The 12,500-nt window shown below is 39.8% G+C and overlaps 1 protein-coding gene across 1 annotated transcript in view; it reads left to right on the top strand.

The window, feature by feature from the left end:
• LOC143027927 (uncharacterized) overlaps window positions 1-7,824 on the top strand; it is a 27,180-nt gene extending 19,356 nt beyond the window's left edge. Inside the window, exons 3-4 of the mRNA XM_076189574.1 lie at window positions 4,240-4,463; window positions 5,786-7,824. Of these exons, the coding sequence (XP_076045689.1) occupies window positions 4,240-4,463; window positions 5,786-6,220 (659 nt within the window). The 3' untranslated portion in view covers window positions 6,221-7,824. The remainder of the gene's footprint in view (window positions 1-4,239; window positions 4,464-5,785) is intronic.
• Window positions 7,825-12,500: the final 4,676 nt, after the last annotated feature.

The following is a 12,500-nucleotide window of genomic DNA, read 5'->3' as shown; positions in this document are numbered from 1 at the left end:
TACCTCCAACCTCCATTCGCTTACAGAAACCTAGACTTCTCTAAGAACGTTTCAACAGTGTGTCTAACATTTGTATAGATTGACAACCTATTAGTTCATCACTCATTCTTGCTATATATGACGGAAAGATAATTTGATATTTGGAGATTTGAAAAATAAAATATTGTAACTGAAGTCGTTTTCACTCAAATTCTCAACGGTCGGCATTGGTGAAGCTCGTGGAAGCTGCCCAGTGTGATAACCTCTTTAAGCTGGCCCTACACGATCAATTATATTGCACAATATCCCTTATTGTACATTACTGACGGGATGTAGGGATGGTATTTGATGTCTACAAAACATTGTGTCATTCTTTGATGTCTTCAAATTATTATTATTTTGTTTATGTCTTCAATATATTGTGTCATTCTTCAATACCATCCCTACACTGTCATTAATATTGTATAATTCGGAATATTGATCGTGTAGGGACCGATTTAGAGATGACCAAAATCGCCTGGCGGCATCCGGTACGAAAGGTGTTAGTGAATTATATTTCTTTAATTGATCTAATTTACTTTGATTTAAGATTTCACTGTATGAGATTCTATTGAACCTAAATATGTAATCGAGATAATGGAGGAAGAGGAAGAAGAAGAGGAGGAAGAAGAAAAGGAGGAGGAAGAAGAGGAGGAGGAGCAGGGGATGAGGATGAGGAAGAAGAAAAAGAGGAATCTATTCTGAGGTCCTTGTTTGTTTATAACCTGCCCGCTCTCTATCTCTCCCCCTTTTAATCCAAAGAACTATTTACGATTTAGCCAGGTTAGGTTAGACAGGCTAAGTAGGATCGGCTAGCTAACCGAGAGTGTGTTTACAATTTAGTCAAGTTAGACAAGACAGGTCAAGTTACCTAACACAGCATTGAAAAAAAAATCGAACGACAATATTTCTTTAATATCACGTTTCTGACCATTTTTGATGAAATCCACCAAAGGAGCACGTTTTGCTCTAGTCGTTAGTCAGCTTTCTTATACTGCTGCGCAAGTGTCGCGCTCACAAGCACCTCTGAAAAAATATATCCATGTCAGAAGTCCACCCACACAGTATATTCTTGGCGAACGCTCGGGTCATACACCCCTATCTTAACGTGGCAGCACACTAGGCATTTCTCGCTAGCATGCTATTGGCTTTTGCTACTTCGTTGGATTAGAAACGACTTTGGTTACGATCTTTTGTTTTTCAAGTTTCCAAATGTCAAATTCTTATGTCATAGAGTGAGCATCTGAATGACGAACTAAGAGAAGTTAAACCTAAAATACGAATGTTAGACACTTTGTTGAGATGCACTTACAGGAGTCTAGAATATTGTTACCGAAGTCGTTTCTACTCAAAGGAAGTAGCATTAGCAAGTAGCATGCTAGACTAGTGTGCTGCTACCTTTACAGACCTTGCTTCCCGCTCTAATTTTTTTCCTTCGTATTTTCTTATTCCTCTCTCTATTACTTAGTTATCGTTTCACCGTCTCTCCCTTTTCCCTCTTTCGCTTGTTTTCTCTCCCTCCTTCCTTCCTTCTTTCATACTCCTTGTTTTGTTTCATTTCCTTCTTCGTGTTTCTCATTCTCCTCCCTGTGCTTTGTCCCTCCCTCCTTCCCTATTTACTTTCCTTTCCTTACCTCTTCCCTTTTTCCTATTCTTTCCTTCTCTTTCTACTCTCTTTCTTGTCTTCCTCTTCCTTCCTCTCCTTCTCATCTTCCTCCTCCTCCTCGTTCCCTTCCTTCTGCCTGTTCTGTTTTTCATTCTACTCTTTCTTCCCTTCTTCCTCCTCTTATTCTCATTCATTCTGTCAACTTTTTTTTTGTTCATCTTCCTACTCGTTCTGAAGCCTTCTGCTCTATCTCCTTGCATCGTCTCCCTCTAACTTATATTCATGTTGGACTACACATCCAGATGGTTAAGAACATAACAATGGAGGGGACTGCAAGAGACCATAAGGCCTACACTAGGCAGTTCCATGTCCCTTACCACCTATCATCCCCATCCATAAAGTTATCTCATCTTCTCTTAAAACAACCTTTTGTTACAGCGCTCACTACATGTTCACTAAGTCTATTCCGTTCGTTAACCACTGTTGGTAAACCAGTTCTTGCCTATTTCCTTCCTAAACCTAAAATTACCAAATTTAAACCGATTATAAGTCATGCACTGCTGTCTTAATGGTGCTAATGAATTTTTGATATATTAAACTATATAATCTGAATATTTACACAAAAGATCGTAAGGTCTTGGCATAGCAGACGCACACGCTCGAACCCCGCGAATGGACTCTGTTGGTGTTATCACACTGGGCTTCCACGGGGTTCACCAGCGTCCAGCGTTGAGAGTTCGTTTGAATGAAAACGACTTCGGTTACAATATTCCAAATATCTAATTATCTCTCCGTCATATACAGCAAAACCAAATGATGAACAATACGAATGTTAGATATACTGTTGAAATGTTCTTAGAAAAGACCTAGATTTCTGTAAGCGAAGTCATATTCTAATTATTCAAATGGAGGTTGAAGGTAGGATGTCTGAGGAAAAATAGCCTAGTGCGATGACCCATTTACGTTATATCGACTGTTGAGACAGCTCCGCCCAACTCTCCTCTTGCTCGACACAGTCACGCAGGCATTACATTGACCTTTGCTTGGTGACGTCATCGGAAGCATACTGCTTTCCTATTTGCTTAGTTGCGCGTTCGAATCCCGCACTCCTCTCCGATTCCCACCAGTGACTGCTTTCTACCTGCCCCCCAACAGTCCCCCCAAAGCACACATAAAATATAGGGTTAAGGTGACGGCTCCGGCCGCAGTTATTCAGCTCCTCCTGGCGTAGGGTCCGCACTGTTAGTCTGTGCTTAGTGTTTTGGGTGATGCAAATACGAGTCATCACTTGAATAGAATTAAGTTAGGGTAATTATGTATGTATGCATGCATGTATATATGTATATAGCCATGTATGTACACACACACACACACACACACACACACACACACACACACACACACACACACACACACACACACACACACACACACACACACACACACACACACACACACACACACACACACACACACACACACACACACACACACACATACATATAAACAAATGCACACAGTGGTAGCGATCGTGGCCGTCACTACGGCGGTCCGAGTTCGAATCCTACCTAGGGCTGAAATAATTTCTGTATCGCTGTGCTGCGAGTCGTTACTCCAATTCTTGTGGGTGGGGAGTTGTGTGTGTGTGTGCGCGTGAAGGCACAGCATTACCCATAGATCAATCATATATGAGCTCTGAGCTCTCTTCTAGGAGGGCAGTAGCTGTTGATCACGAGTCCAACACGTAATCCAAGACCTTGGCGAATTACACACACACACACACACACATACACACAAACACACACACACACACACACACACACACACACACACACACACACACACACACACACACACACACACACACACAAACACACACACACACACACACACACACACACACACACACACACACACACACACACACACACACACACACACACACACACACACACACACGCGCGCGCGCGCGCGCGCGCATATATATGTATGTATATGTATATGATATATATATATATATAATATATATATATATATATATATATATATATATATATATCTGTATGTATACTGTATATGTATTCATGTATGTGTATGCAAGTATATATGTATGTATGTATGCATGTATGTACGTATGCATATATGTATGTAAATACGTATGTATGTATGTATGTATGTATGTATGCATGTACATGTGTATGTTTATATGTATGTATGTATGCATATGTGCATGCGTGTATTCATGTATACATGAATGTATGCATGTATGTATGTATGCATGTGTGCATGCGTGTATTCATGTATGCATGAATGTATGCATGTATGTATGTATGCATGCATGTGTGCATGCGTGTATTTATGTATACACGAATATATGTAAACATGGATACATATACGGGTACAACTTGTTGCTGTGTCTTTTCTTTCCTCTTCCTCTTTCGTCTGAATTTCTTGATTCGCCTTCCCCCTTCCCTCCTCCTCAAACTTTTTCCTTCTTCCGAACTTATTTGGTCAAAAGTTCGTAAATCCCCAATCAGCTCGGATGAGGAGTTTTTTTTCCTCGTATAAATCATATTTACACGTTTGTAATATCTTTTTCATTTTTTCCTCAACAGTGAGAGATGCTGGCATGGAGTCTTCTCTTGGAGGAGGAACAGGAGGAGCAGGAGGAGCAGGAGGAGGAGGAGGAGGAGCAGAAGAAGGAGGAGGACCAGGAATAGAAGTAAAACCAGGAGAAGGACCAGGAACTGAAGGAGGAGGAGGAGGAGGAGGAGGAGGAGGAGAAATGTGTCCAAGGTCACTGTTCAGACCTTGCAGGTTTCTCCCCTCCTTTCTTCCTGTAAGTATCCTTCCCCGTTGCCGCAACCCTACTCCCTACCCCCTACACCAGGGGTTCTCAGCCTTGCTTGGCTCATGCACCCCTTTCACCCTTTGCCAGAATGTCATTCCCCCCTCCTTTCCAAGATTGCCTGTTTCAAAAGGTGCATTTTAAATAATATGCAGATAATATCGCACACCGTAACACTTTTCTAATCCTAAGATTAACCTGGGTCAGCACTGGTATAATTCCAGCCCAGGTGACAGGCCAGATAGGCCAGAGCCTATATTTGCTTTCCTCACTCCGTAAACTTAATGTGGTCACAATTCACCCCCAGAAAACCCAAAATTCACCCCTGGGGGTGAATTTCACCCCTAATGAGAACCCCTGCCCTACACTAACACCACCATAACACTGTCTTCTTCTTGTAACTGTATTACGAGTATATTAATACCACTGAAACTGTAAAAATGGGGTTATCCTTGTTACATACCCTGTAGTGTTTTCCGTCACTGTAACACGCATAATTCATTACAATCACAATTAATGTTGTCTTTTGTTGGTGGGCTTAACAACGTTACAATCATCATCAATGTTCCCTTGAACTTTAGTTATTTGTTGATTTCTCTGTTCATTATAACCATATGTAGTTATTATTGTTAGCATTATTACTATTATCCTTATTTTCTTTCAACTTAGGGAACCCCCTGGCATGAAGGGATAATTAACTAACTAGATTATGTAAAAATAAAAGAGGGAGAATTCCCAAGGCGATTCGATTCAGCTGGAGGAATGTTTCTCCGAACGAAGGGGTTAACAGTCGGACCATTATTATCACTGTACTGCTACCACACCCACCACGCGCGCAATGCTACTTTAGTCTGTGCGCTCCAAGGAGTCCGTTCAGGGTGTGGCGCCATACGTCGTGATTTACTACTAACCATTCTGTTAAATCCAAATTAGTACGTGCCTCTCTCTCTTATTTCCCATTTATGTGCTATTTGATTCTTTTTATATTCTGTATATAGTAAAGGAAGCTGTATAGTAGTACAACGAGCATCACTCTGTTGCCACGTGTCAAAGAATTTATTCCAGTTGTTGTTATAACTCTAAAAATGTGATACTCATTGTACTATACAGCTCCTTGCACTATACAGTGTACATAATAAAAAAATATGAAATTAGAGAGAAGCTTGTGCTAAGGTTGATTTGGCAGAGTAAATCACGACGTATGCCACAACATGAACGGACCCCCTGAAGCGCAAAGACTAGTGTAATAGTGTAATGAGTAATAATGTAAATGAACAGTGTAATGTTCACCGTTTTCTATACTCTTTTCGCAGGTCTGCAAAATGAACCAAGACTGCCCCCGCGGATCCATCTGCTGCATTGACGAATGTCTCTTATCCAAGGTCTGCCTCGAGGTGGCACCCCATGAACCACCTCGTCCCACACCCATCTTCCCCTCGCATTCACCCATCTTCCCCTCGCACACACCCATCTTCCCCTCGCACTCACCCATCTTCCCCTCGAACCCAGGTTCGTCCTCGAGCCCAGGTTCGTCCTCGAGCCCCTCGTCCTCGACCAATTCCTGGTTCACGAGGCCGATCTGGACGAACGCCCACTCGAACCCGACTTGGTTCTTGGCCTCTCCCTGGAATCCCGCGTTGCAGTCGAGTGGCACTTGGGTCACCTCACCCTCGACATTGCCCTCCAACAACAATGCTTCTCCTGTGGTGTTGGTCCCAGGATGGCATTTTGTCTATTGGAGGCGCTGAAGAGGAGGAAGAGAAGGAGGAGGTGAAGGAGGAGGAGAAGGAGGAGGAGGAGGAGGAGGAGAAAGAGGAGGATGTGAAGTAAGAGGAAATAAACAAGAGGGGTGATTGGAAAGGAAGAAAGAAAAGGATAACAAAAATGCATACAAAATATTAAAAAATATAGGAGACTAGAAGAAAGCGTAAGAAGTTATCATAAGCTTGCCAAATCTATCTACAGTATTTACCAGGGGCCTCTTCTCCCATATAAGGGAGGTAGCTAGCCAAGCCACGCACCCCCCCCAACTCCCACCCCCATTCCATTCCCATCCACCATCCATTGTTTCTCCCTTATCTTCTCCTCGTGTCCCCTGTAGACTGCCCGGGTCAGTAGCAATGCATCAAGACACAGGAGCACATCCACAGCAGAGCCGCTTCACTAACACGGCGAACCCCCCCCCCCCCGTCCCCTCACGCAGGAAAAGAGAAGACGGGGAGAAATCCCTTCGGGCTGAGTCAAAGCATCTCCCACACATAACCCCTCTCCACTCCCCTTCACTTGCACGGCGACCACCCTCCTTCCTTGTCGCTCCTTAGAGTGTGACAGATACATTCCGATTCAATTAGTTTTATGTACAAGCTCCACCTCCCCATACCTTCTTTTGATGTATATGATTAGCGTGCGGCGGGAATGGTACTACCAGGGTGCCCACGGAAGAAGAAGTAAACGAAGAAGAAGAAAAAGAAGAAGTAAATGAAGAATAAGAAGAAGAAAAAGAAGAAGTTTATGAAGAAGAAGAAAAAGAAAAAAAGAAGTAAATGAAGAAGAAAAAGAAGTAGATGAAGAAAAATATATGATAAAAACAGGAAGAAGAACGAGAAGAGATTGAAGAAGAAAAAGAAGCAGAAAAAGTAAACGAAGTAAAAGAAGAAAAATAACAATAAGAAGCAGAGTAAAAAGTAAATGAAGTAAAAGAATCAGAAAAAAAAGTAGATTAAATAAAAGAATAAAGACAGGAAGAAGAATGAGAAAACGAAGAAGAGAAACCACAAGAAATAAAGTAAAAGAATAAAAGAATAAGACGAAGAAGAAATGAGGGAAAATAAGAGGAAAAAATCAGAAGCCATATAATCTACCTACAGTGCTGAAACACCTCATTTCTAAATCATATGAATGAAAATCAGTATAACTGTCAGGATGTAACTCTTTATAGTTTATTTGTTTTGTGACAGATTTCCCTGGTACATCTCTAATAATACTGACAATTGACTAAGACAATCATCATGTTCTCGAATACTGTACTTTTGACTGGTGAAGGTTGAACAATTTGCTGTCGGTGGTGTAAAGGGGTTATCACACTGGGTTTCTTCGAGCTTCACCAGCTCCGACAGCTGAGAGTTCGTTTGAGTAAGAGCGACTTCGGTTACAATATTTTACTTTTCAAATCTACAAATATAAAATTATCGTTCCGTCATATAGAGCAGAATTGAATTATGAACTAAGAAATTGTAAACCTATACGAATGTTAGACACACTGTTGAAATTTTCTTAGAGAAGTTTAGATTTCTGTAAGCGAAGTCATATTCTGGTTATTCAAATAGAGGTTAGAGGTGGTATGTGGGAAGAAAAATAGCCCAGTGTGATTGCCCCTTTACCAGTCAAATTTATATATATATATATATATATATTTATATATATATATATATATATATATATATATATATGTATATATATATATATATATATTTTATATAATATATATGGCATTTTGCTTCTACTTTATTTCATAGGTATTCATGTTATTACCAATCAATTGTATTACTGTTTTTTATGTCGTTACATTATTTCTTTAAGTTTCGAATGATTATACAATTTGTTGTTGTTTGTATCGATTTGATTTATATAAATAAATTGACCTTTGTCCTGTTGACCAAGTGTGTCAAAGAATCAATATTTAAGGTGAGATACTAGAAAAGATAACATAAAGATAGATACCATAAGCAAACATGAATGATGAAGGCATTAAAAATAATCACGGATGTGATTATGATGATGTTAATTGTAATGATGAAAATGAGTACAAGGGATTACAAAGGCGGAACAGGAGACCTTTTGGTCCATAACTAGGTCCGATGCGAAAAAATTATAATAATGATAAATGAATAAATAAATAAATAAAATAATAATATAAATAATAATAATAATATGAATAATAATAAAATAAACAAATTAATAAATGCTAATGATATAAAGATAAATTCAACGCTGAATGCTGATCCCAGTGACCTGGAAGCATAATCAGAAGCATCTCGTATCTTCTCAGTCGCGGGTTCGAGTCCCGCACTCATCCAAGCAGACTGCTACCTGCCCCAACAGTCTCACCACATAGGCAAAAATTGCAACTTCAGTCACAGCTACTCAGCGTCTCCTAGCGTGTGTTCCTCACTATTCTATAATGATCATAATAACAGTGATAATGACGCTCATGATTCTGCTTAGGAGATCGATTAATAATCCTTATAATGTTAGAAACAATGATAATACTGTTATTGCTACTACTAATAATAGCAATAATAATAATAATGACAATAATATAATCTATATGTATACCAAGGGCCTTTTCCCCTTATAGCAGAGGTAGGCAATTCAACAGCAACAGCAACAGCAGCAGCAGCAGCAGCAGCAACAACAACAACAACAACAACAACAACAACAACAACAGCAACAACAACAACAACAACAACAACAACAACAACAACAACAACAACAACAACAACAACAATAATAATAATAATAATAATAATAATAATAATAATAATAATAATAATAATAATAATAATAATAATAATAATAATAATAATAATAATAATAATAAATTTGTGTATGTTAAAGACAGTTTGAACATTTTTGGAAGCTCTGCCATGCGATTCGAACCTCGACCAGTGCGTCCACAATCACGAGGCCAAGACGCTAGCAACCATGCCACATGTGATGTTTCAAAACGACTTGTTCAGTCGTTTAGAACCATCACATGTAGCATGGTTGCTAGCGTCTAGGCCTCGTGATTATGGACGCACGTGTCGGGGTTCGAATCCCATGGCAGAGCTTCTAAAAATGTTCAATAACAATAATAATAATAATTTTATTTGGCATTGAATTAATATAGATGAAGTGCAGATAGTGAAAAGAACACATAGTTCGAAATAACAATTAAGATTGCCGAGGATAACACAAAAAACATGTAATGAGACTGTAAGAACTAATTTCTAAACCATATCAGTCTCAGGGAAGACCATATGTCGAGGTTCAAATACGACACAGATTCTAACGAAATTTTCCGCAGTCGGAAGTTAGTCGTTATGTATTATTGGACGATATCTGCAAAAATGTACCGAGGGAATTTCTCTATATTTAATAATTACGATAAAAATGTTTACTAAGTCATATAAGAAAAAAAAAATAAAATAAAATAAAGACATATTTTGCCATTGCAATCTTATTTTTTGTGGATCAGTATGAGAATAAGATTGACAACAAAGTTTTGCGTTATGCTAAGCAATATCCGTTACACTTTAGTACCAGGGCAGCAGTCATCGGTGTCACAGAAACATGGCTAGACAGTACCAAGGTCTAAGTAAACAGGTCTAACCGCTGAAGCAGTTCTGCGCAGCTTCTGACGTCGTTTGGATGCGTCCATTTTCTCTTTGTGATACACTGAAGAAAACTGTGAAACGCCAAGGAAGACAGGAACTATAATATTTTATATATTATATATATATATTATATATTCATATATATAGACAGGAACTATAATATTTTATATATATTTATATATATATTTTATATAATATTTGTCAGAATATAATTAATTGAGTGGAGCGGTGCGAGCGAAGGCGACGTCATTTTCGAACGACGGACCAACTTCAACTGACAGCTATAGGACCCGCTAACCCCACTTTGAACAGCCAGGTGACGTTCACGGGCTCGCTGCGCCAACTCCCTCGAAATTCGGTCGGAAGTGGTTAGACCTTATATTCTTAGATCTTGGACAGTACCATCTCCGACTCAGAAATTACGATACCGGGTTTTAGTGTTGTGCGTAATGATAGAAAGAGGACCGGAGGAGGGGTATGTACTTTCATTTGCAATGATTTAGCATTCAACCCCCGTACAGACCTTATGAGTAACGAGGGGCTCGAAGCTGTGTGGATAGAAATACTGTTACCTAAATCGCATCCCATCTTATGTGGGGTCTGTTACAGACCACCGAAACAGATGTCTTTCTATAGCGCATTAGAATCTACCTGTTTCAATCGGGTCAATATGCATGACCAAGAAATTATTATCCTAGGTGATTTTGATACGAATCTGGCAAGTACAAATAATAACCTTGTTAAGGCAATGAGGGACTTGCTAAAATTCCATGGCCTGACACAACTGATTGACGAGCCTACTAGAATAACAGGCACATCCAGGTCCATCATAGATCTTATCTTGGTTTCCGATTGTAATAAGATAACGCAGGCTGGTGCTTGTGATTATGGTCTTAGTGACCACAAGCTCATATATTGTACTAGGAAAGCTGGGAAGACGATTTACAATAAGCACAACACAGTGAAGCTTCGTTACATGAAGCATTACTCACGGGAACATTTTGTAGATGAACTGGGTAGGACAGACAGGTCGCCAGTACTAGATTGTGCCGATGTTTATGAGGCCTGGTCTAATTTTAAGTACATATTTCTTACTGTTATTGACAGAGTAGCGCCTCTCAAAGAGATACGAATAAAACGGAGGACGGAACCATGGATGACAAACGAAGCACTGGGTTTGATTAGAGACAGAGACAGATTCATTGCTAGATTTAGGAAAAGTAGAAAACAGGAGGACTATAATGGCTTTCTGTACTATAGGAATCAGGTGAAATATTGGAAGGAAAAAGCCAAAGGTGTTTATTGTACTAACATGGTGAACCAGAACAAACACGATCCAAGGAAGCTTTGGCAAACTCTGAAGACCCTAGAAGTTCACATTAAGCCTAGTAACAAAGCAGACAGGATAGGACTCATGATAAACGGCGAGCTTAACTCTGATAGAAGCACCATAGCCAACCACTTCAACTCCTTTTTCACAACCATAGCCACTAAACTAGTAAAATCCCCCCCAACGGGTTGTGGGAAGTTTGGGCTGGGGTACGTTCAGGAGTGAAAGAGAGATAACTTGTGGTGTACAACAAGGTTCAATTCTAGGACCGCTACTGTTCCTGGTCTACAGCAACGACATGCCAGGTGCGGTGAACTGTAAGTTACTGCTATATGCAGACGACTCCGCACTAATTGTGTCAGGTAGGGACCCGGTTAAGGTAGAGGAGGCACTGAGTCATCAGTCCAGGACTGGCTCATAGATAACAGGCTGTCTTTACACCTTGGTAAAATGGAAAGTATTGTATTCGCATCAAAACCCAACCTCAGGAAACACCGCGATGTACAGGTCAGATATGGGGATAATGTCTTGGAGTCAGAACAGTTAGATCAGTCTCTCCCAGGGAATGCCATAACGGATAAGATTGTATCCAAGTGTTCACATAAAGTCAAATTTTTGTACAGAAAAGCCAGAAATTTTGATTTGGAAACAAAGAAGCTCTGGTCTCAGCCTTGTTATAGCATCACTTTGATTACGCTTGTAGCTCTTGGTACAGTAGTCTGAGCAGAAAAAAAAAAAAAAATCTCGGCTACAGGTTGCACAAAATAAGATCATTAGATTCATGCTAAATTTACCTCAACGTAGTCATACTGGTATAGAAGAATTTAGCAAAGTAGGAATGTTACCTGTAAAATATCGTGTCCAGCAGCTGAAACTAAACCATGTTTACAGTGTCGTTCATAATTCTGCTCCCTCATATGTGAGCTGTAATTTTACGTTATCTGCTGAGAACCGAACCCGAAACAGTCAAGGGTCTTTTATTGTATCTCATGCAGGTCCCTTCACCATAAACAGCTTTCATTTCACAGGTGCTCAACTATGGAACTCACTACCTGTGTCAAATAGCAAGGTTACTTTCAAGAAAAAAATCAAGGGCTACTATATGTCTCAGCTATGGACAGAGAACAGCCTTGATTTTATGTACTACTAGCTTAGTAAGGGATACCTGACTCTATGAGTAATACCATCCAAATCTGCGTTCACTCATAACTGTTCTAACCTCTCCCTTTTTGTCCTTCAGAAGTTTAGTTTAGTATAACAATGTTTGATGTTACAAATTGGTTTCCACCTTTGTTTTGCTAGTCATAGTATGGTATATGT

This window comes from Oratosquilla oratoria, chromosome 9 (genome assembly GCF_046742065.1).
Source record: "Oratosquilla oratoria isolate Oo_2021 chromosome 9, ASM4674206v1, whole genome shotgun sequence".
In the NCBI taxonomy this organism is placed as follows: domain Eukaryota; kingdom Metazoa; phylum Arthropoda; class Malacostraca; order Stomatopoda; family Squillidae; genus Oratosquilla; species Oratosquilla oratoria.
The sequence above is the reverse complement of the archived record's forward strand: the minus strand, read 5'-3'. Positions and strand labels throughout refer to the sequence as shown.